This window comes from Sinocyclocheilus anshuiensis, unplaced genomic scaffold, assembly GCF_001515605.1.
Source record: "Sinocyclocheilus anshuiensis isolate Anshui unplaced genomic scaffold, SAMN03320099.WGS_v1.1 scaffold2168, whole genome shotgun sequence".
NCBI classification, from domain to species: Eukaryota; Metazoa; Chordata; class Actinopteri; order Cypriniformes; family Cyprinidae; genus Sinocyclocheilus; species Sinocyclocheilus anshuiensis.
In genome coordinates, this window is record NW_015546037.1 from 413,581 (window position 1) to 440,755 (window position 27,175).

Consider the following 27,175-nt stretch of genomic DNA (forward strand, 5'->3'; position numbering starts at 1 on the left):
ATTTTTGATTAGTAATATGCATTGGTAAGGACTTCATTTGGACAGCTTTAAAAGGCGATTTTCTCAATATTTTGATTTTTTTTGCACCCTCAGATTCCAGATTTTCAAATAGTTGTATCTCGGCCAAATATTGTCCTATCCTAACAAACCATACATCAATGGAAAGCTTATTTATTCTCAATTGTAATAAAAAAATGACCCTTATGATTGGTTTTGTGGTCCAGGGTCACATTTAATATTCCTAAACATTCTAAAGTCAGCAAAAATGGTTACAACCCATCTATTTCTGAAATGTGTTGAATTTATGAATGACGAAACATATACAATATGAAAAAGAAAAAGAAAAAAAAACTTTTATCCATCTGGACTTGATTGGTTTGTAAGGGAGAAAAAAACACTAGAATGAGCCAGGCCAAATACAAATTTGCTCAAAACAAGGTCTAAATAGCTATTATTGGTTGGTTAGAGGAAGAGAAAATCACTTTATTTTGATTAAAGATTACATATTTTTCCCCCTTTAGAGTACTGTGCAGCAATGAATCATTTGAAATAGACCAGGAATGTGTATTTAAAAAAGTAAATAGAGTCTATTTTGATTTCATATTGACTTTAAGGTCAGAGGAACTGAGATCATAGATGTACACTGGTGTGTAAATGCGCGTCTATATCTAGTCTACAGCCATCACACAACACGACACCAGTTTCATCAAAGAAACTCTGAGATTGTCAGGTGGTTAAAGAATGCAACCCATCATGCTCAGCTGCACACTGTTCATTGTGCGGCTGCAGCATCTGTTTACAGCTCAGCGGCAGTTCCTGCGCAACGCATCAGGTGGAGTGAATTGGACTTCGGGCAGGATGTGCCTGGCTCAGCAGCCCTGTTCATTAACGCTGCTATATCGGGCTCCAGCTATCAATGCAGGCTCGCAGCGAGCAAAAGGCATCACCGCACGCCTGCTCGCGACTGAAATTACAGCCGCCTCCAACGGCACACCAGAAAAGAACATTAAACCCAGAGAGACGCGCACCAACAGACCGAGCGGACAAGTAAATTGTTTCTGAAGCAGCAGGAAAAGGAATACGGGGAAAGGAGGGGGAACGAAGGGAGATGAGAAGGAGGGAAGGTAAACAAGTAGGAATCATAACGGACAGGAGTGTGAAGCAATAAAGAGGAAAATGGTTGAATAAAAGGGTGATTTGGGGAGGTATCATCCTGGCTGATGTGAATTAAGGAGAGAAAGGCTAGAAACAGAGAAAGAGAGGGCTAAAGAGAGCTCGTTGCAGAAGTCGGTCATGATGAATAAACTACGCTTTACAGGGAACGTACAATATGCTGCTAGCGATGAAAAAACTGATGTCACGCTCGCTCAGGTGTCCTTAGGTAAAAGTGTACAAGATGAAAAAAAGGGTTTAAATGAAGCTTTAGAGGAATAGTTCACCCACACAGTAAATATTTAGCTTTGTCTTCCTTTATTCACTCTCGTGTAATTTCAAACCCACAGGACTTTTTCTTTGTAAATCATACAATTGTGTGATTTAAGTAAGTGTAAGTGTGATTTTTTTTAAACAGTACCATTCAAAAGTTATTCAGCAAAGATGCATCAAATAGATCAGAAGTGACAGTAAAGAAAATTAGAATTCTACAAAGATTTTCTATTTTAAATAAATGCTGTTCTTCGGAACTTTTTATTCATCAAAGAATCCTGGTGGGGGAGGACGTATCCCGGTTTCCACAAAAATATTAAGCAGCACAACTGTTCAACATAGGTAATAATCAGAAAATCAGCATGTTAGAGTGATTTCTGAAGGATCATGTTACACAGAAGACTGGAGTAATGATGCTGGAAATTCAGCTTTGCATCACAGGAATAAATTACATGTTAAACTATATTACAGAAGAAAACAGTTCTTTTAAATTGTAATAATATTTCATAATATTTACTGTATTTTGATGAAAAAGTGCAGCCTTAGTGAGCAAAAAAAACCTATAACTATAAATAAGACTATAATTTGGTCTAATTTGGTCAAACTGAAATGTATAATACTTAGAATATACTGCACATGTCGTATGGACTATTTTATGGCAATTTTATTGTGCGTTTTTCTCATTTTGGAGATTTATAGAACCAGTCTCCATTTACTTTCATTATATGGACAAGAACAGCCAGGACAAAAATGAAATCTCCTTTAAATCAAGAAAGTGATATGGGTTTGGCACAACATGAGGCTCAGTAAATGATTTTGAGGTGAACTGTCCCTTTAAAAGCTCAGTGGTTCCAATATGACTCATAAAATTTAATGCACCACCTTCAATTCTCAAAACCATGATAAAAGAACAGTCATCCCTTTCAGTCAGAAGACAGCAGTCACTCATGACTGATGTCTGCCGTTTATCTTGAAATCCTCCTTTTGTTTAACATTATTCATCATTCACCTGAAGTAGTGAAACGGTTGATCTGACAATCCCTACAATGGTGTCCATCACACAAACAGACAGTTCATCAAATGACTAGAAAAACTCACCAGAGCCACATGGGAAAGGCACATAAGTCTGCACTGCAGAATATAAAAGTCAAGATCCTTCTGTGCAAGTGTTCCTGTAAATATAACTGGGTTTTTTAAAGTTTAGGTGAAATTAGTAGGCTTATGTGTCTGTCACATAGCTTGGGAATAACCTGGGAATCCACAACAGAATCTAGGAATAAAACACAAAACACAGGGTTCATGCACGCTTACCTGGAACCAAAGGACCCTCCGAAAGCTCAGACTGGACAAACTGCAGCAAGGTGAAAATGATGAGGACTGTGGCGCCTGACCATGTGACCTGCATCATTCTTAGAGAGATGGCATCCCTGGATGTCTCCGAGATTAATCTGGACAGATAAAGAGAAAAACAAAGGAATTCAATTGGAGGGAATTTCTACTTAACACATTTTTGGACGAGATAATCAATGATTCAGTAAATCATCGACAGTTTGACATAAAATGTCTAGCTGCAAGGTTATTATAGTCAACTAAAAGCATACTTTTTTTACAAAAAATATTTATTGCTTATTTTACTTATATTATTTCTAATTTCCATTTAGTTTAACTTGAAGTACTAAAATAAAATGAATAAATAAAATTCTAAAAAAAAAATTAAAACAAAAAAAAAATTACAAACAACATTACTAAAACTTTAAACTAAAATTAAAGCGAAAACAAAAAAAATATAAAAAATAAAATCTATTGCAAAATATTAACAAAAACTTAATATATCAATCATACAAAAAAAAAAAAAAACTGGTCAATTATACATTGGCTTGAAAATATACCTCAATATATTTTTGCTTAATACCAATGCATTGAATCAAAACACAAAATCTCCAGTCTGGTGTCAATAGACAATCAGATGTAAAGAGGTGAATTTTGTGATACAGAAGACTGAAAGATTAAAACCCATTTTCTCATGTACCAGACTTATTTGGATCAATGCTCAAGGCTGATATGAAATCTCATGCTCAGTAGGAATATTGCCTGTTGGTTCAAAATGAATCTGTTGGTAACTCTGATCAACCATCTGCAAAATACAAGCGCAGATTGTGTGCTAGCCCAGTCTGATCTGAAACCCAAAATCAAAGCATTAGCATCACATTCTTAGGATGCAATAATATTTTTCAGAGATGATATGAGATTGTGCATGACAAAACACAACTGATCCAGAAATATAATCAATTTTTGCAAAGTATGTCATTTTGGTCATGCAATTTATCTTGCTCAACCCAAATTGCTTTTGATTCATTGCACACTTGCCAAATGTAAAATAAAATAAAATAAAATAAAATACAATAAAAAATATATATAAAATTGCAAAGATACATACTCAAAATTCACTTTATAAACACCTCTACTTTTCAAAGACACTTCATAATTCTCTTTAGCCATAATGGCTTGCTTGTGGTAGACACTGTAAGCTTGTTGACAGAAAGGCTTTATTCTCTTCTTATCGTAGGACGCACAGTAAACATTCTCCCTGTCTCCATTTGGACCGTATCCTGGCCATGGAGCTGAAACGGCGGCAGAGAGCTCTGCTATCTGATTGGAGCAACCGGCCGCCTCATTGTGACACTCGTACCTTATCGTCCTTTATTTCCCCCAGTGTTCTGGCAGCCTGATAGAATTATTGTGCCTAACAATTGCATAATTTGCATGCCATGATGACAGACGCATTTACTATGAACCGGACGGTTGAGTAAGACTTGCATTTATTTTTCAGCTCTTGGGTTTTTTTTCCTCGTTCCCTCATTCATAAAACACTCAGGTCCGCTTCCTCCAAGTATTCCGTGGTGGACAGAGGAGGGTCAGATTGAATTCTTCCAGATAATTGTGTCAGATAGACAGCCAAAAGCGTCTTTCACAAGCGATCAGATAAACACCCAATTACCAGCGGTGAGATGCCACTGTCGGCGGGGCAGAGGAGGTGCGCCGCACCAAGATGGCCTCCTCACCTGACACTCTACGCCAATGAGTTTAGGCAGAGGAGACAGCTAAGAGTAATTATTCAATTCTGTTGATTAATGAATACAACCATTGAAGATAATGGAAGATTTATGTGTAGGACCTCCTCTTTCCAAATTACATGCACATGAATTGGGCCAATCAGCAACAAACAGACCTGAGCCTACAAAAATCGGTTTTCTACTCTTTTCTCCAGTTTATCTTTGCAAACACATACTTATTTATGAGCAAGAAATGTATGTACATGTATGCAAATCTGAAGCATTTTAGAGAAAGATGCCGTGTCAAATTCCAGCTTGAATGAGTAATCCATTAAGTGTCATCTGGATAACAGATCACTATGGATCAACATTTAAAGGAGTTCACTAAAACTTTTTTTTTTTTAAATAAATAAAAACACTATGTAATAGGATATTCAGGATATAACATTATAATGCATTATAAATAATATTTAATATTTGTTTATTCAAATTTATTTTAAATGTAAATATATAACTTGAAATATGTTAACCACGAGTGCATATGAAAGTTAATTTGTTGAGACTGTAATAAAATGCAAAATCTAAAATGTAATCTAATCAGATATTAACAACAAGAAAACAATTTAATATATAACTTATGTTATGTTAACCACTAATCCATATGAAAGTTATTTAAAGGCACTAATAAAATAAATGTAATCTATATTATTATTAATAATAATAATAATAATAATAAATTCAATTTAAATGCATGGTAAAATGTATTTAAAGTTAAGATACTTTAAGTTAAAAAAACTATTTTTTTAATCTAAAAGATAAAATGTAAAAGGTTATATAAAAATAATAAAATGTACTAGAAAGTTAAGATTTATAAAAAATAAAAAAATAATAATGTAGAGACAATTCAATAAATAATAAAAAATAATGAATATAATGATGATGATGATGATGATGATGATAATAATAATAATTATTATTATTATTTCATTTAAATGTAATTATATAAATTAATTTATTTAAAGTATAAAATATATTTTAAGTTACATACATAAAATTAAATTATAAATGGAACATATAAAAGGTTAGGTAAAAATATGAAAAGTCCTTGAAAGTTAATTTAAAATTATTAAGAAATAAATGTAATGAGACAATTTATTAATTAATATTTATTTATTTACTAACAGTGGTGAAAAAATATGCAATCTCCCATGAACCTTTAATTTAACCCAAAGTGTTCCAAATGGAGCCAAAAAGTACTCAAAATATCCTGTTTGTCTCATCATGGCGACAACCCTGTCTCGACATTATATTGGTCATCTTGCTGGCTAAACGTTGGAATTGCCCATTAAAAATATCCTTATCTGTCAATCACTAGTCCACAACCAGGCCCAAACCTCACCGACTCAACTCTGTACTTAAATGGAAAGAACACAGAAACATTTCAGACATTTCAGTTTTGAAAAATGCACAACAAGTGCTTTCTGCAAGAAAATGTGGGTCTTTTGGTGTTCCCGTCTCTTTTCTTCTTCTGCTTCTGGAGTTTCTTTGTTGCGGTGGGCGATGTGAACAAAGTCAACACCCATCCCGACCCTTCATGTACTGTTTTGAGGTTTGGCAGACACCGACTAAACTGTCATTTCCTTTACACACTGCTTTCATTTCCAACATGACATGACACCAATTCCACATGAATAGGTCTCCTCACATCTCACGAGGGGCGTCTGGCGTGTTAAAGGTGGAGGCATATAGCAGGTAAATTATTGCAGGGAAGTGTTCAGAGGGCTCTGAGAAATCAAATGCACTTCAAATTACCTCTGACAACACCCACTGTGCCTTTCAGCTTAATCTCTCGCCTTTCATCTTCCAATTTCTGCCTTTAGAGCTCCCTGTAACTTCAGCCCAGGGAGCCAGATGCTACAAGAGCTGGGGAGGGGAAGGAAAGAGACAACAAAGAAAGATACGGAATAGACATGGCAGGAGACTGATCCTGCAAAGCAGACGATAGTCTGCGATTGTTAAAAATCAAAATCATCCTCCATTAACGTTATGGTCCAAATGGTAAGAAAACCGAGATGTACAATATCGCTATCGTTATCTTTGCCCAGCGCTGGCTTTTCCCCATGGACCACTGTGCTTATTGGGAAGGTGGCTGGAGGTTCAATTAGCCTGACTGGGACCTTTTTGAGGGAATAATGCAATGCGCCGACAGCCGACAGCCGTGCAATGCAATGCAAGCCATAAGGAGCGGAGCGTTCTATAGTGGCACGCTTACGTATTCATTCCTTGTTCATGCTTTAGAGCTACATTGTGCACTATCTGGACGATGCAGATGCCGTCCCCCGGGACTACAGCCAGGACAGTGAGTAAACACATATTCGCCTATTGTTCATGATTTCCAGGCATTTCAGCAAAACCTCCAGCGCTGCATTTCCACTGGCCGTTCCTCCTCGCTGTTCATTAATTTGAAAGCAGGCTGTTTGGATTGGGCATCATTTAATCACATAGGAGACATGGCCTAGAGGCAAACACAAATACTTCAACATAACCAGGGCTGGACACTTTAATTGAGAACGCCTTTAATATTACTGAATTTGAAGATAAAGACGTGGAGGTAGTTTAAAGGCAACGTCTGTCATTTCTGCATCACCAAACAGAATTTAAAAAAGATTGATGATTGGTCAGCCAAACAGACAGAAACAAACAAAACCACAGCAATGGTTAAGTAAATGTTGCTGTCAAACTGGTCAAGATGCTCAAACAAATATAAATATAAACTTATTAAATATTTAAAACTGATTTAATATATTGATATGAATATGAAAAGAGATATATCTGTTTAAATCTAGATTAAAGACACATCTCTTTGGCCAAGCATTCAAATAATGCATCTCATAATCTTGTACTGCAGTTATGGATGTTAAATTCCTCTTGGAAAGTCAAAATCTTGTTGGGTCTGGCCAATTCAATTTCAAGTCACATTCATAAATTCAATTAAATTCTTAATTTTAAACCCAAACCCAAAAAAACCAACAGGGGTCATTTACTCTTTGTTTTTTTATTGTTTCTCATCCACTCTCAAATATACTATAACTTATTGTTTTTAATGTATTAAATCAGTAAAAATGCTCTAACTAAAGTGGTACGATGTAGTAAAACTCTTAAACAAGATGCTGGCATTCAATTTCCATGCACACACTCCAACAAGCCCTCTGAATAAATATCAAACTGTTCATACAAACACAATTTCATGCTCAGACATACAGCCTTTCGATTATTGTAATCTGTTATCAGCATGTGAGGCCAGTGAAGCTCGCGCCGCAGCGTGCATGGAGATGAGTTTGGAGGCAGTGGGAGAAGCTTCTGCGCTAGAGCTGCTGAATCATGTGCCACAACTAGTCTTCTGGCAAAATTGCCCCTCAAAAAGCTGTTGAATAGACGAATTCGGATAGCAGGCTTCATTACATACTACAAACACACCGTCGGTATCCATTGTGTGATTCCACATGAATAGGTCTCCTCACATCTCACGAGGGGCGTCTGGCGTGTTAAAGGTGGAGGCATATAGCAGGTAAATTATTGCAGGGAAGTGTTCAGAGGGCTCTGAGAAATCAAATGCACTTCAAATTACCTCTGACAACACCCACTGTGCCTTTCAGCTTAATCTCTCGCCTTTCATCTTCCAATTTCTGCCTTTAGAGCTCCCTGTAACTTCAGCCCAGGGAGCCAGATGCTACAAGAGCTGGGGAGGGGAAGGAAAGAGACAACAAAGAAAGATACGGAATAGACATGGCAGGAGACTGATCCTGCAAAGCAGACGATAGTCTGCGATTGTTAAAAATCAAAATCATCCTCCATTAACGTTATGGTCCAAATGGTAAGAAAACCGAGATGTACAATATCGCTATCGTTATCTTTGCCCAGCGCTGGCTTTTCCCCATGGACCACTGTGCTTATTGGGAAGGTGGCTGGAGGTTCAATTAGCCTGACTGGGACCTTTTTGAGGGAATAATGCAATGCGCCGACAGCCGACAGCCGTGCAATGCAATGCAAGCCATAAGGAGCGGAGCGTTCTATAGTGGCACGCTTACGTATTCATTCCTTGTTCATGCTTTAGAGCTACATTGTGCACTATCTGGACGATGCAGATGCCGTCCCCCGGGACTACAGCCAGGACAGTGAGTAAACACATATTCGCCTATTGTTCATGATTTCCAGGCATTTCAGCAAAACCTCCAGCGCTGCATTTCCACTGGCCGTTCCTCCTCGCTGTTCATTAATTTGAAAGCAGGCTGTTTGGATTGGGCATCATTTAATCACATAGGAGACATGGCCTAGAGGCAAACACAAATACTTCAACATAACCAGGGCTGGACACTTTAATTGAGAACGCCTTTAATATTACTGAATTTGAAGATAAAGACGTGGAGGTAGTTTAAAGGCAACGTCTGTCATTTCTGCATCACCAAACAGAATTTAAAAAAGATTGATGATTGGTCAGCCAAACAGACAGAAACAAACAAAACCACAGCAATGGTTAAGTAAATGTTGCTGTCAAACTGGTCAAGATGCTCAAACAAATATAAATATAAACTTATTAAATATTTAAAACTGATTTAATATATTGATATGAATATGAAAAGAGATATAGAGGCAGTGGGAGAAGCTTCTGCGCTAGAGCTGCTGAATCATGTGCCACAACTAGTCTTCTGGCAAAATTGCCCCTCAAAAAGCTGTTGAATAGACGAATTCGGATAGCAGGCTTCATTACATACTACAAACACACCGTCGGTATCCATTGTGTGAACGCAGTCATGTGAGAAAGCAAAGGAAAAGGAAAGAACGAGGCTTTGCCGCAGACGTGAGGACAATCTCCTTAAGTGACTGCTCAGCTGTTTTGCAGAGTCAATGTCATGTTTGTTATGGATGGCGCCGTTCGGCTTCCTCCACGCAGCTCTACCCTCGTAAAGATGACGGACAGGGTTTAAACGTCCTGTGTTTACAGTGCATTAATATTTCTGTCACTTCATTACAATAAAAGGATTAACCTGCAGCTTCGCTTTGCAGGAGCGCTGCACTGCCTCTTCCTCTCAGTGTATATTAGCTCCTGTCGGCCAGCAGGAGAGCACACACTAATCATGATGTGCTTGCACATGCTATGCGAGCACACACACACTCATTCTCATTCTCAAGCACACATTTCTCACGCTCTCGCAGGACCGTGCAGAGAAAGATGGAAGAAGGGCAATGCGCTATGAATCTTGAGTGCAACCTAACATGGTGACAGGCCTTTGCTTACAAAACCAAGGTCGGAGATGTCAACCTGGCTGAGAGAGTTTTAACTAGGGTTCAAACTATGTAAACAGAATAGTGTTTTTGCTAAGGCAAGCATCTACTTTACTGTTCATACTTTGAAAAAAACCCTATATGTAAGTACTACACTTTGGCATATAGCCTAACTGTTGGCAGTGAGGACATGAATTGTGCAACTTGTTCAGAGAAAGTGTGCAATTACTTTTCCGAATGATAAGGCTTACAATTTTTCACTTAGCAGTGGATTTAAAATAATTTTAAAAATTGTAAGAAGCAAGTGCATAATATTTACTTTCAGATACCTCCCAGTTATTAGTGTTAATCTGGTACCTGGTGCTAATTTCCTTAATTATCTGACAATCCCTATTTAACTGGCAGTCTAACGTTCTAGTTTTCACTGACTTTGCAAGATGGTGAGCCGTTCTAAAGTGACTGAAACCCTCCGACAGCAAGTTGTCCAGATGAAGGCCAATAGCAGCCATAGCAAGAGAAGTTGGTTGTTCCAAATCTGTGATTTCTAGATTATTGCATCTATACAATGCACACTCATGTACACACAACTCATTCACGTCCCACAAAAAGGCTGGTCGTCCACGAAAGACAAATGCATGAGAGGACAGGATAATGCAGAGACTCTCAATGGGAAATCGGTTCAGCACTGCAGCTGGGATTGCTTGCCAGTTCAGAGCTGAACAGTGAAAGGATGTGTCTCGCCATATACACGTGTCCCTTATATGTGTTCTTATTTTTTTAATTATTACATATTTATTATTTGATTAATGTACCTTGTCTTTTAATATCAGTGCATCTTTTATTTTATGGGGAGTAGATAGGAAAGTAAGGTAAAGATCATATGCAAACATGAGACAGAATGGCTTCAATCCTGATTCAACAGCTTTTAAATGACAAGCATGTACACCAACCACTGCACCACAGCTCCAACAACACATTATTTAACTCTACCACTCCATAATCTTCAGAGATGGAAATATGAGTCACATGCTGTTAACATCCCTGCTTGTGTTTACTGAAATCGATTATGAACTGGATAAACCACCAACCTCTTCATATATATTTATAGCACAACGTCATTTATTCAAAAAATTTGTTAAGCCTGGTTAACAAGACACGCTGGGTATCCCTGATGGAAACGTTTGGGGAAATTATGTTTAAGATGTGATGGCGTCTGTGCATGCAAGCCTCTTATTAGAGCTGCAGGCCGAGCCAAAATTACGAGTAATTTTCTGCAAAAGCAACAGAGCGTTCCTGGTCGACGAGGAGGCAGGCAGACCCGGTCACCGAAGGGACCGACCATAGTTATCCATCATTTGGTCTGCAGGATCGTGGAGAAATTAAAAGCTGATTATATCCTGCGGGGAGAAGAGAAAGACCGTGGGCCCCCCTGGTCTGCAAGCTAAATTTGATGAATTAGTCCCAACTGTCTGCCAAGAAGAAGGAGGGGGAAACATGACAGAGTTAAGAGCCGTCCTCCATCAAGACAGACGCTACTGGACAATTCATTTGACTAAAAGCTCCAGGAACAACATTTCATGCTATTTCGAAACTTTAAAGCCTTCGAAACGTTTATAAATGACTTTTGATTTACGGCTGTAAGTCAGAGAGGCGTATTTGAGATCCACAACAAGGTATACATGAGAAACATTTCAAAGCGCAAGCCAAACACAAAACTATGAAAGCTTGTTTCTGCCACAGGATACAAAAATTAATACATAATTGCAATTTTTGTGACTTTTTAGTGTAATTTTTCCTCGCAATTCTTTTTATCGATTTTTTTTTTTCTCTTTTTTTGCGAGGAAAAAAAAAGACAAACTAGACTTTCGAGAAAAAGCAAGAATTGCTATAAACTTGCAATTCTCAGAAAAAAAGTCTGAATTTTCAGATGTTTTTTCACAATTATGAGATATAAACTTGCAATTCTGAGAAGAAAAATTTATGAATTGAGGGATTGAAACTTGCAATTGCAAGATAAAAGTTGCAATTATGTTTTTTATTTTTTATTCTGTGGCAGAAACAAAAACCAGAATTGCAAGGTAAACTCAGAATTCTCAGAAAATTCTGAACTGCGGGATAAACTTAGAATTGTGAGACGTAAACTCAGAATTGTGAGATAAAAAGTCAGAATTCTGAGTTTATATCTTGCTATTTTGACTTTTTTTGGAATTGCAAGTAGGGATGGGCGATATCTTATCGTTTGCGATATACCGGTAAAAAATCTCCATTTTAAAGCCCATATCGCCCATCCCTAATTGCAAGTTTATATCTCGCAATTCTGACTTTTTTTCTCAGAATTGCAAGAAAAAATGAGAATGGTGAAATATAAACTTCATAAAAACAAAAATAAAAAGCTAAATTCTGAATTGCAAGATATGACCTTGCAAAAATAAACGGAAACAGGCTTCCATACAAAACAACCAATAATTTGTCACAATTGTTGATATAATGAGTTATAGACAGAGGCATTGTGGGAAAGACGACCTTCAAAAGCTGCATTCACTACAGCACACACGCTTATCTTGATGTAGGACACATGTGTGATCCTTCAACTGAAAGGAAGTTTTCCACATTATTGCTCAATTCAAAGGTGTCTGCGTCGCTCAGGCAGAGAGCGGGTCTCATTTGGAAGACGCCTGGGCTCTATTTGCCCGTTCTGATTGGATCAGCAGGAGAAAGAACAAAGAACACCGGCTTTCTATTGTGCCGCTTTGTATCCCAGATGTCAGAAGTCCAGTGTGCAAAAAATAAAGCTTCTGCCACACTGACTATGGCAGTCATTATCCTGAGCAAGGATCGCTGGTTTTGCCCTACTGCAATCATAACTCTAATTAAGAGCGATGCTTTGTAAGCACGGAGGTTGCACGATGTTAATTACCAGAGTAGCACGCTGCAAACACATCCCTAAATGCCACTTGTCATTGTTCTGCGCTGGTACTTGTCACCGTCCCACCACGAAAACACTCGGGATGTCTTCTGCACGCTGACGATCACCGGAGGATAACATGTTATGATTTCAAACAACTGACTGTCACTAAAAATATACAGTTTAATTTGCATACATGGCAAAGCGGACTTGTTAACTCTAGCTGCCATAGTTGAAACAAAGTTCACTGTAAGGTGCAAGAAACACCAGGAACCATCCAGAAAATATTTTAGGATTTTAACAATTGTTTTCAGTCTGTAAGTTCTAGCAATTCTTGTTTCTAAGAGATTTGGTTCTGGAAGATTACTCATAGGACCTCGGAGGAACAGAAAAAACTAAGAAAAGATTCGTGTGTTTCCCATTATAAAGTGATTCAATAGTAAGTGAATTATCAAAAGATGTACATGTGCATCAAAATGAGCGCATTTAAAGCTAAAGATCTAAATGAGATCTAAAAGTTTTTTGCAAGAAATTAATACTTTTATTTAGCAAGGATGCATTATATTGATCAAAAGTGACAGTAAAACATTTATTTCAAAAATATTCTTTTCAACTTTCTATTTATCAATGAATTCAACCCTCAATATCAACAGTGATATTGAAACTGGATTTCAATGCTGATAATAAGAAATATTTCACGAGCAGCAAATCAGCATATTAGAATGATTTCTGAAGGATCAGGTGAAACTGAAAACTGGAGTAATGATGCTGAAAATTCAGCTTTGCATCACAGGAATAAATTACATTTTTAAATATATTCAAATAGAAAACAGTTGATTTAAATTGTAATAATATTTCACAATTTTACCATTGTTACTGTATTTTTAATCAAATAAATGCAGCCTTGGTAAGCATAACAAACTTCTTTCAAAACATTAAAAAAAAACCTTACTGACCTCAAATATTTGATCAGTATAATAGTATGCAACTATGTACATTTATACAAGCAATTTAATATATATAACAAATGAGGGCAGAAAGGGAATAGTACACCCAAAAATGTAAAAACAATTTTTTATCACCTTCACAACCAGTATAGCCTAACTTTTCTTCCATGAAACTCTAAAGGAGCAGAATGTTCAAGCTGCTTTTTTCCATTAAAGTGAAAGAGCATTGTTACAGACAAGCTCTAAAACAACAAAAAAAGACCATAAATGTACCATAAAAGTAGTACTTGCGCTATATTCCCAGTATTCTGACTTCATACAATAGCTTTATGAAGACCTGACGACCTAAAATAAAGTCACGTAGATTACTTTCATGGTGTGTTTAAGCTTTAACATATGCAAAATATCTCCTTTTGTGTTTCACTGAAGATAGAAAGTCTAGTTTGGAACGACATGAGGGTGAATAAACGATGACAGAATTTTCACTTTTGGCCGAACTATCCCTTTACCAGCCTTCATTGTCAGACTATGTTAACACCCTGAATGCCATCATATTCCTATAACAGACACTTCTATGCATGTAAAGTCACTGGTTGACAGTCAATTTTGCTTGATTGCCAGAGCTGAACCCCGCGCTCTGACGGCAGAGCTGTTCCTAAATCCTGAGGGAAATGTCACAGCGAACAACTCAGCCCCAACAATTAAACATATCGTTCATACACCATAATTACCACAAATAGATTCATTTGAAACCCTCAAATGAATTCGCCAGATTATTCACAAATATATGACATCGCACTATCGGTATCAGTAAGCAGTATCACACAAGCTTAATTAAAGCTAATGCATTTTAATAACACCAGATATTTAGATTACACCTCCCATAAGCCTCAGCTAATTAGAAAGCTGATGTACAATTCACAAACATACAATTATTTAAGCGGTTATAGACTAACAGAGAACAGAACAGCTTTGGTTATATTTATTTTGCTTTTTGGCTTCAAAACATGTGATATCCATTCCAACCCCATTCGGCCGGTTTGCAAACAGCTTGAAACATCTCAACAGTCCTTTCCCAAATTAAACGCTCTCTATCAGATCAAGTGTTGTGTCCTCATTAAAAGCACCTGAGAGAGTAAGAGGGTACTTGCCATTCTAGTCTCCCACATAATTGTTCCTGACGAGCAATAATACAAAGGAAAACAACAGCCTGATTTGCATATCTGCGTTTATAACAAAGCCCGCAGTCACACCTGAACTCTCGCTATTTCGCTCCGAGGGCAAAATTAACTTTCCGCCGGTGTTTGCTGATGGTATATTATCATAAATTGGCTTATTAGTTGCAGGTTATTGAGCCAAGATAGTGTGTAACTCGCCGCATTTGTGTGGGAAATGAATCACATCTTAATGCGCTTTCGAGAATCGAAGATTAATCAGAGGAGACCACCCGTGGATGTGACTGCTTTTTTGAAAAGGCCACGATGAGCTGGAGTCAAACGAAATGCTGCAAGTCAAGAGAGGGCAATAAAAATGCAGATTTCAAGTCATTCTCTATTGTATATTTAAATTGTTTGTAAGAGATCCTGGTCTTTCATGTGGCTGTGTGATTTTTAGAAATGGATTTCAAAGCGCTGTTGATAATAATAAGACTTGTATGAAGTTGCACTGCAAGGTTTGGGTCATGGAGCAGGTCTAAGAAAACCCGATTAGTATGGAAGAAGAGATGTGGGAGCAGAGGTCAAGGATATTTGAGCCTACACATGCACTTTTTTCCTCTTTTTGAGATCATTTGTTGTACATAATTAATGTACAGAGAGTCTAGGTGGATGCCAGTGAGGTGTGAACAGCATTTCAGGCACCTGATACAAAATGTATATGTGACCCTGGACCACAAAACCAGTCATAAGCGTCAATTTTTCGAAATTGAGTTTTATACATCATCTGAAATCTGAGTAAATAAGCTTGCCATTGATGTATAGTTTGTTAGGATAGGACAATATTAAGCCGAGATTACTTAATATCCATGATTTTTGTCATAAAAGAAAAATCAATCATTTTGACCCATACAATGTATTTTTGGCAATTGCTACAAATATACCCAAGTGACTTAAGACTTTTTGTGCTCCAGGGTCACATATGTATTTATAAAACAATCGGAATCAGAAAAGTGGCTTGAAAACTGAAAAGAAATGAATAGCTGACCAAATATGAAATTTCTGTCATTATTTATTTGCCCTCACGTTGTTCCAAACCTGTACACTTTTAAAAAATAAAGGTTCTTTACTGGCATTGATGGTTCCATGAAGAACATGCAACCTTTCCATTGCACAAAAGGTTCTTTACAGTGGAAAAAAATGTTATTTTCTTATATGAACTGTTCTTATATAGCATCACTGTAAAAACTCACCTTTGGCACCTTTATTTAGAAGATTGATGTTCTTTCTTCTGTATAGAACACTAAAGAAGATGTTCACTTGGAATACTTGGCATAAGCAAACACATATCACCAGTTTGACATCAAATATGCAATATGCCATGTTTACAAGTTAATGTCTGTTCCTTGCATAAAGATATTGTATGGCTTAAACAATGCAGTGAACAAGATGTATGGACTGCTTTTTTGGTCCATTTTCTGGTCTAACTTATGCTTTCGTTGTATGAAAAACAGCTTGCAATATTCAGCGAAACATCTCCACAGAGTCATAGAGGTTTGGATTGACATGACTGTGAATAAATGATGACAGAACTTTCACATTGGATAAACTATTAATTTAAGATTTGGTTGAAGCAAACATGTTTTCGCCTGGCCAACTGTAGTTTTCAATTGATAAATTTGTCACTTAAATTCCCATTTTAAAAAATCAATTTTGATCTTCTTTTGTGTTCTCAATTCATTTCTCGGCACTTATTTCTCATAAACCAAATCAGAGACCCAAATATTCACCTTTCTGCTGGTGTATTTGCTTTAACAATAAAAAAGCCCATTTATTAAGCATTTAAACATTTTCTGACCTGCATGGCCACATGAACTGTTTAAATAAAGACTTAATGAACCTTAATAAGTCAAATATATCTATATCTTAAGGAAACTTCGTTATGATGTATTTCCAAATGCAACCTTGGAGGATCAAATTGAATTGATACAAAATGAATGAAACAATCAATTTGAAACACGATTAAAAACGCCACCACAGATCAATGCGCCTCGGTTTTCCAACACAACACACACTGCAAACGGCAAGACTTTTGATATTGCTGCTATTGCTGTCGTTGTTAATATTATTATAGTGTTCTTTCAGGGCCAACAAAACATAACAAAAGCAACAAAACAAGAATATCTTCATCGACAATACGAATCAGAACAAAAACATATGTTCAGTTTTGACAAGGTATATACTTCACTTCTACGTCTTCATGTGTCCATTTATTTCTCCAATGACAAAAGCAAAAAATAACAAAGATATGAAATGAAATGACCCATAGTGTTACAGATATACATTGTATGACCCCTGCCCCCTTCATGCTTCACATCTCTCATGTCCACCTTTCAATGAGTGCATTAGACGTGTCCAGAGGCGAGCGTCCTGCTTAATGTTCCACCGGGTTATTTCTCTTTTGCTTTCAATTACAAAGACACAGCAGCAACCCAACTCTTTCTTTAAGAAGCTGCCACACACACACACACACACACATTTCTGTCTCCTGCAGGTTGATATAGATAGATATCCCTCCCTGTCCAGTCTGAATCTACATTAGGTAATTTCAATAAGTGGAGAGGCCCCAAGGCATTGGTCAGGAGCTGGGGTGGAGGCAGGCCTCCATCCGTCTTAGTTTTACTCTGACTTGCTGACACGCGGGCAGACGGATGGGGGGCCGGTGTAGCCAATCTCAGTTGTGTTTGTTATAATACTACATTAAGGGGCCTAATAGAGCATGTCAGGAAATACTGAAAGCATCACAGAAGGCGGAGGGCTTTGCTAAAGTAAGTTGTGGATGAAATGATTCTTTTTGTTGTAAAGAACTTGGGGGAGGGACAACAGGAATGACTTCAAGGTGAACGCTGACCTTGGGCATCTATGGTGGGCCACTTCCTTTGGAAAACAGGTGGATGGTGTGGCTTTGGGGGAGTGGTTTTGGACAAAGGCGTGGCTTCATATCATAAGCCACCCATAACTGTATACTGAATAGAAAAATTGACTGACTTTACGCAACTTTATACAAAAACAGTTGTGGTCAAAAAAGACATGCGTCACGTGGATGTGTTTTCTACGTTGTTTACTCTTTGATCTAAACGAAAACAACGTATCCGCGTGGCACAGCTGACACAGAACAGCATACGTTGTTTACGTATGTGATACTCTTCAAAATGGCGCCAGGATTACGCGGAGGAGATGAATTGTTGAATAAAGTCGTTTTTTTTTTTCTCTGCGCACAAAAAGTATTCTCGTAGCTTCAAAAAATTACGGTTGAACCCCTGATGTCACATGGATTATTTTACCGATGTCCTTCCTACGTTTCTGGACCTTGATCGTCTTAATTATATTGCTGTCTATGGGAAGGTCAGAGAGCAGGTTTGGTGATATGGGGTGATACCGGGGGTCATATAGCCTATTCCTACATTACTTGAAGCTCCTTGATGGCTAAAGTCAAAATCGTAATTGCACAATGTGCAAAATGCTAGACTTCATGTTAAATATTTTTCATAGGTTAGTACTCAGACTCTCCACTCAGTTTGTGATATTCCTGTTATACAATATTTTAGAGTAAACAGCAGGAATGCAACAATACAGTTAGCCTAAGGTTCAATAAATACCTCAGTTTTTTTACCTCACAATTTTCAGTTTGGTTCTGATAGTTTGGCACAACATCAGAGTTCTTTTTAGCGATTTTAAATGCTATTTAAAAAAAAACAAACTCCAGTATACTTTAAGTAAAACTCCAGTACATTGTTGTACACTGTAGAAAAACATGGATTATCACATATCTACCTTAAATTTATTTTGAGAGAAGTATTATTTTTATAGATTGGCCATTATTTAGCGCTATGAACACATGTAATGTCTGTTTCATTCATACTGGATACTAGAGGGCGCCCCTGCGCAGAAAGTCCACATATGCATCACCGAAGAAATAGAGCTCACGACTCCAGGAAATACCATACAGGTGTTTCCTCATCTCAGCGCACGACTCACGGACACACAAACAGAGCCAGTTTGGAGAGAAATAAAAAAAAACACAGAAAACGCTCTGATTGGTTGAACTCCTCATCTTTTTCTGTTGCTTGTTTACTGCGTGCGGACAGGTCACCAGGTTTTTGCGTAGTTTAGAGTGACAAATCGTACCAGCGTACTTTAAGGTCAAAATGCGTACCCGCTACGCAAAATGCGTAGAGGTTGGCAGGTCTGAAAATATCTTAATTTGTGTTCTGAAGGTGAACGGAGGTCTTATGGGTTTGGAACGACATGAGGGTGACTAATTAATGACAGAATTTTCATTTTTGGGTGAACTATCCCATTAAGTACTAAAAAACGAAGAAAAAAAAAAGCTAAAATAAATTATAAAAAATGACAAAAGCATATAAAATCACTATAACTGAAATAAAATAAGTTAAAATAAATCACAGAAATATTAAAAAAACAAATTTAAAAATGACAAAAGTGCATAAAATTACTAAAACTAAAAGCAAATAAAAGCTCAAATACATTTTAGAATTTTTTTTAACAATGACAAAAAGAAACAAACTAAAATTTGACATCCTGTGGTAACTAGGAATTACACAAGCTTCAGTCTGGATCCAGCCCTTACAAAGACCTGAGACGACCGAACACCGGAGAAGAGATGATGCTAATCCCTCAGAACACCTCTGATGATGCCAACCCTGAAACAACATAAACTACCAAATTTTGCTACAAGTTTGATTGCAACATATAATCATGCTGTTAATAGTGTTCATCGTCTGTTTGATTACGTCATTAACTGAATTTTACCATACATTTCTGCCATATGTACATCAATTTGACAGTCACCACTGACAAGCTACTACTAAATATATTATAGAAACTTAATTTTCTTAAATAAACTTGAATTGAATTAAATTGAATTAAAATTAAAATGACAACTGAAAACAAAAATAAAAGCTAATATTAATAAACACAATAATAGCAAACTGTACTATAATACACTGATGTCAAAATCAAACTCAAAACAAAAATCATAATAATGGTCTGCACACTGAAGTCAAACATATTTTTATATTTTCAAAATGAAAAAAGTGCAATGCATTAAAAACTAACCAACAGGAGAAAACATTGCAGTCCATTGCTTTCTTCCTCTGTAATCACCAAATCAAATCTATGAAATACATTTTCGGCAATTTTGTTTGCCAATTTCTGTACAGTCTTTATCAAAGAATACTGTGTCATTATTTGAAGTCATCTTTCAACACCAGATGTACCAGTTTTGGTACAATCTATCTTGAATAAGCCCTCCACTGAATGGCTTGTAAAACAAAATGAACACTTTACATGCTGGCCAGACAGTCTCTTGGCCAGAATAAACTCCAAACAGGGCCAGACTAAATGTCGCAAGTCAAAAGTCTGGCTACGTGACACTATTGGACTGTTTACAGAGGTGTCGCTCAAAACACAGTGCTGTCTCGAGGGGGAGGCTGGCCAGTAGTAAAATAATAGCATCCCTGCCAGAGCCTGCTGGGATAGGTTGGGTGATGTACACCAGGGGTAATTACAGATAAATGGCAGGATGGTCCCATCAACTCACTCCGAGAGGAAAGAGACAGAGGGGGGACATTAAAACCAACCATTAAAAAACAGAAATTGACGTCTGTCCAGAACCTCAGGGTAGTGGACTCTTTGTCAGAAAGCAGAACATTCATTATAATGACAAATTTTGAGTAGCAAGTGTCATATGATGTTCCATTAAGGAAGAAAGGGGAAATATTGGAAGTGTCCGGGACACAATCAAGTATCTTTGTGCCGGAGCCAAAGATGGATAGAATAACAATTTCACCCACAATCCTCATCTAACCTTTAACCCAAACCTTTGTTCTTTGTTAGTCTCTGATTTAAACTCGCATGCAAATGACCTGAGAACAATTTCCAAGTCAATCAGTCACTCACCTACACTATTGACAAGTCACATCAATAACCTAAGGACCCATATTCAACTGAATGAAAACTGTGATCTGGATGCATGCTCCTCGATTCATCTTCTTTTGTCTTTATGTTTGGTCTTTTACAAAGCATTAAATCTCAAAAGTTGACGCATTTTTCTGAATCAAGCTACTGATCTTCTTCTATGACACATAAGAGAGTTTACAAATGCATGCAAGATTTGATTCTATGTTAAAAGTGACAAACAAATTGGATGTCCAAAAGTTTGAGGTTGGTAAATTTTTGAAAGTCTCTAATGCTCAGCAAGGCTGCATTTATCTGATCAGATATGGTTAAAAACATAATATTGTCAAATATTATTAAAATTTAAATAACTGTTTTCTATTTTAATATATATTTAAAATGTAATTTATTCCCATGATACAAAGCTGAATTTTCAGCATCATTACTCCAGTCTTCAGTGTCACATGATCCTTCAGAAATCATTCTAATATGCTGATTTGGTGCTCAAGAAATATTTCTTGTTATTATCAATGTTGAAAACAGTTAACTACTTAATATTGTTGTGAAACAGCATTTACTTGTTGCTTTGAAATTTTTTGTAACATTATAAATGTCACTTTATTATTTATTTACTGTCACTTTTAATCAATTGAATGTACCGTTGCAAAATAAAAGTCTACATTTCTGTTTTTTAAAAAGTATAGTGTACTGACTTCAAACTTTTGAACAGTGATGTATGAAAAGATGTTAGCTCAAATTACCAAATGTACATTATATAAGGGATAATGTGCTGTCAGTTGGTTATAAATAACAAATTTACTCTTATTTCACCCTGAAGGGATTTATTTTGTAAATGACCAGATGACTACATTATTCCACTTTACTTACCAAACAAATAAATAAAATGACAGGAAATATTGAGTTAAAATAATTGTACTCTATTAGAAGAAAGAGACCAAATTGAGACACTGGAGAATAAAACAGCTGTCTAATCGGTATTTTAGGACAAATCAAGCATAGTGTTAGTTCTGGCAGGTCATGTGAGTCAAGCTTGCATTGGCTGACTCTCAGCTGATCCGTGTCTACCTATAGGAATTTGACACCTATCACAGCATTCCTAAATAAAGTCTATTCAGTGTTATTCAGCAGCTTTATTGCTTGCTCAGGAGCAAATGACCCTCCTCCATCCCCAGCTCCTCCTTTTGTCATTGTCAGGATGTGGCTTTCTGATATTCCTCATTTCCCGAATCATTTTATCTTGAATAATACACTAAAATGTCATTAAGAAGAACATAAATGGTACCTGCTACAATCAAGAATTCCCAACAAAAATCTTTTCATGTAAACATTATTCTTCATTCTGTCCCACCACATATGGATGTTTGTGGACTTTCTCCAGGAAAAGTCAATGCACAAAATTTACCTAAATGTTTTTTTGGTGCATAAAAATATTTCAAGTCATTTGCAGAAACAGTTTCATGCAAATTAATGAAGTCCTTAAATATGTTATGTTAAGCCCAGCAGCTGAATAAGGTTTGCATCTGACTGCCCATTGTTCTTTAAATATCGCTGACCTTGAGGAAAGTGTGTGTTGAGTGGTTTGGATTTGATGGATGACTTATCAGTTTGCACAGTACACCTGTCACATCAAACTCTACTGTCTCAAATAAAACTGTGATTCACTGCCGTGGCCATGTTAGCATGTGACTGCAAGTGGTGGATGAAAGCTGAAGCATCACTGCAAGTCTAATTTCAAAAACGCCAACCTGGCAACAAAGAGCCTAACAGAGTTTTGATCAGATTTGCGAGCAGACATTTACATGGAGATCAAATTGGCAGCCAGAACCCAAACTCAGTCATTGGTGAACAGTAAATGGTATCCAACCAAAACATGCAAGCGGGTAATTGAGAAGCAACTGACCACAAAACCCAGTATGCAATGTTTGAAGGCTATGTAGAAACCAGTTGCCATGCCAACAAACTGGGAAAAAAATACCACAGAACTAGACCGTTATGTCATTTGCACTACAAACTGGCACAGTGACTAGCCAAAGTGTCTCCTCAAAGCAGCGAGTGGCAGCGAGTCGGCTAGTTAAGATTTGGAAAACAGTGTTTGTCATTATAATTCGGAGTTAATGTTCAGTGCATTGCCATTATGACAGTTGATTGTTATTGCAGCAGTTAGGACATTCATGAGCGCCAGTTGGCAGAGCTATTGTGTACTCGTTGCGTTTTCCATTAATTATAAGAAAGATGATATGCAAATATTTACTCTAACCCAAAGAGAAAGAGTCTGGCTTCAAAATATAATGGGCGTAGATTTGATTGCAGATGACTGGAAGATGTCCCTGGACCAAAATTAAGAGACTGTCCATGATACCCTACTGATAAACCCATATAAATCAATAATTCTATCAATCTAAGTATTGAATATTTCTGTTACAATATGTTAAAGGGTTAGTTCACCCAAAAATGAAAATTACACCATGTTTTACTCACCCTCAATGCATCCTAGACGAATCCATTTGGAGTTATTTTAAAAATTGTCCTGGCTCTTCCAAGCGTTAGAATGGAGGTAGGTGGGTGTTTTTGTTCAACAGTCAAAAAGTAGTTAAATAAAGCGCATCCATCCATATTAAACATGCATCACATGGCTCCGGGGGGTGAATAAAGGCCTCCTGTAGCGAATCCATGTGTTTTTGAAAAAAAAAAATCCATATGTAAAATGATATAAACTCCGCCAACTGTCGTACGCGCGTTCACGAGAGAGCCTTTCCAGAGGATGAGGTAGGACAAAGTTTCCTTACTTTAGCAAAGGAAAACTAGTCTCCTCTTGGCTTATATCGAAATCCTCTGACATTTTTCTTTACAAATCCTCATTTTGTGCTTCTAATGCGTTACCGTTTTTTTGTTCTCTCTTCATCGCACTTCCGTCACTAATCACCACCGCGTGCACTACGCATACATCTTACGTCATCCGCCGGAGCGACAGTTAGGAGAAGTGAGAAAAAGGTATTTATATCATTTTAAATATGGTTAATTTTCTTACAAAACGCATCGATTCGCTACAGGAGGCCTTTATTCACCCCTTGGAGCCGTGTGATGCGCGTTTTAATATGGATGGATGCGCTTTATTTAACTACTTTGGGACTGTTGAACAAAAACACCCACCTACTCCCATTCTAACGCTTGAAAGAGCCAGGACAATTTTTAATATAACTCAGATTGGATTCGTCTGAAAAAAGAAAGTCATATACACCTAGGATGCCTTGAGGGTGAGTAAAACATGGACTAATTTTCATTTTGGGGTGAACTAACCCTTTAACAGTTAGCTGGAATCAGGCTTGCTGGGAAATCCCTGACAATTTTCAAGCGACAGCTGAAAACCCATCTCTTTCGAAGCTACTTGACTTCATCATAAAAAAAAATAAACTAAAAAAAAACAATCTCTCTCTTTATTTATTCCTTCTCTTTCTAGCTTGTACTTACTAAATGACTAAATGTAAATGTAAATGTAAATGTAAATTCATATGAAAAATTTCCCCCCTGGATTCATTACTGGAATTTGAAATTTAATTGGCCACACCCCACAAGAAGTTGCACTAAAATGACAGGAAGAGCAATTTACTGACTTGTAATTCAAAGACATTCTGGGAAATTAAGGGTGTATTCACACCAGCAAAGTCCGCTAATTCACTTGCTTTGGTCCGGACCAATACAATGTTGATTTTTTGTTTGTTTGTTTGGTGTGGTTTGCTTTCACACTGCCCTTTTTGCAAGTGAACCAGAAATTGTAAACAAAACCACATGTGTGCTAAGGTCATCCATTCATTGGACAGAAATTCTCAAGCTGGGAAAAGCAGGAAGTGCAAAAACTGGCTAATCATGGAAATCTTTCATAGTGCAATTTTTATTCTTTTACTAATCTGGTGTTATCAGCTACTAATGCAATATGAAGAAACTTATGAGCATCATATGAGACAATGTCATCTAGTTGTAATTAGGATTTTGCGAAGACGAAGATGTGCTGCAAGATGGTTCCGGCGGAGAGAGCATGCCCTTATGTACGCCTACCATGGCATGTTGACTGTGGCACTGCGCAGAAGATGGATTAGGTATAAAGTTTTCATTTATAGAGAGGGGTGGGGTGGGCGATATACTGGTAGACATGATTAACTCAAAAAAGACGCAGTGCTTTCTGCAATTGGGTCGGATTGAGGTCGGGTCATGTTCACACCTTAAACAAACCATACCAGAGTTTGTTTAGAACCGGACTGAGACCACCTCTTCAGCTGGGTCTCGGTACGGTTGTTTTGTCCACACCCGAGTGCGACTGCTGTATTCACACCTGCCCAAAAAATCCGCACCAAGGGAGGAAACGAACTTAAGTTTGATTCAATCGAACCAAACAAGACAGGTGTGAATAGGTGTGAACACCTACCAGCGTTTCGAGCGTTTTGATTCACTTTCCTACCTGCCTGTCAACATATGTATTTGCATACCTCTGTGCACCCTGTTCGCGCAGACAGGATACATCATCAGCGTGTTAACGTACACTGTGCAGACAGAGTACTTTACATTCAAACGCAGTTCCGCTATCTCAATTCAAAATCAGGAATTGAACAGGAATTTACAGGTATTCTCAATTCTGAACACTTAAGTACTGAAGACGCTGGTAGAAATGCTGTCTAGCAGACGAGTTAAGCCTTGTTTGACACATTTACTGTGGCGTGAAGCACAAACCACCGCAGACGGCACACAGATGCATGGAGCAGTTTACACTCAACGTGTTCTCAGAAATGGCACATAGCAGTACAAACAAAATATAAGCTGTTCTGCAAGAAGCAGCAATGAGAAAAATCCTTTTTTGACTAAGCACATTTGTGCTATGAATATGAATTGCACAGCTTGTTAAGGAGAGGTGGGCTATTAATTTTATAAAACAGGTGAATATGTTTAATAAATCTGCAAGTCAATATAGAGACTTGGAGGTGGGCCTGCAAAGAAACACAAAACAATGCATTAAAACTACTCTGAACAACATCTAATTTTACAGGAGGCGCAAATAAACAATTGAGGAAAAATTTGCAATTATGAGCACATTCAAAACATTCAACATCATCATGCACAACTAGTCTGTAATGGCACAGTGAACTGCATTACAATAATCTCCATTTTTATGGTAAAACTGACATTTTTAATGCCTGACAGAATGAGAGACGTCATTGAAAGAAGAGTGGCTTCTTTCAATTCGTGCCTGAATGTAGAAAGAGAAAAGCACCTACTGAAGTGACCATTTGAAAAGACCCCTCTCCCTCAACACCCACCCGACTCCCCCTCCAGAGACCGAGATGAGAAGCGTGGCTGTACTTCACATGGGCCACAGGAAAGTCCTGACTTAAAAAGCACATTTAAGAACCAGTGAAGATGAAAAACACCCCAATTATCTCCCCAACCCCCCGCTGAGCCCCAAGCTGTTTTATAACATTAAAACCTGCTAAATTATGAAACACCACACGGCTGAGGATACAAATGAAAAAACGGGGACTTCTTTTTAAGAATCGTTGGTGTTTGTAGGGTGTCCGCTGATGCTGTTATGATATTCTCAGTGCTTAGTGTGATGACTTTGCAGTCACATCCCTCACGGTGATGCTGTGGGGCACGCTAAGGGCTACGATAAACTACAAGCGGATAATGATTTAGATATGTCAACTTAGAGATTTCATACGATATGTGCTGAAGATTTTTTATGAACTATATAAGACATAATGAGAATTTGTTAAATTAATTCCAATGATTTAATTATTAATTTGTATGTATTAACAACAACTAATTGCATTTCATTTCATAATGTGACATTCAAAAATTTTAATTTCTGCTAAGAAAATCTGTATATTAGAATGATTTCTGAAGGATCATGTGACTGTGATGACTGGAGTAACAATGCCGAAAATTCAGCTTTGCATCATGGAAATAAATTACATTTTAAATATATATTAAAATAAAAACAGTTATTTAAATTAAATGTAATAATATTTCACAATATTTGTGTTTTCAACAGTATTTTTATCAAATAAATGCAGCTTTGCTGAGCATTACAGACTTTCATTTATATTTTTATTTTGAAACAATGCATTGAATTGTTCAAAAGTGACAGTAAATAAATAATAACGTGACATTTATAATGTTGCAAAAAGTAAATGCTGTTGCACGAAAATATTAAGCAGTTAAGCATTATCAACACTGATAAAAATAAGAAATGTTTCTTGAGCAGCAAATCAGAATATTAGAATGATTTCTGAAGGATCGTGTGACACTGAAGACTGGAGTAATGATGCTGAAAATTCATCTTTGCCACCACAGAAATAAATTACATTTTATAACATATTAAAATAGAAAACAGTTATAGTTTAAATGGTAATAATATTT

General features: G+C 37.0%; 1 protein-coding gene across 1 annotated transcript in view; it reads right to left on the bottom strand.

Annotated features, from left to right (window-relative positions):
- The window catches only part of robo1 (roundabout, axon guidance receptor, homolog 1 (Drosophila)), a 335,500-nt gene that overhangs the window by 301,298 nt on the left and 7,027 nt on the right, over window positions 1-27,175 (bottom strand). Inside the window, exon 2 of the mRNA XM_016499990.1 lies at window positions 2,737-2,873. Coding sequence (XP_016355476.1) covers window positions 2,737-2,833 — 97 coding nt within the window. The 5' untranslated portion in view covers window positions 2,834-2,873. The remainder of the gene's footprint in view (window positions 1-2,736; window positions 2,874-27,175) is intronic.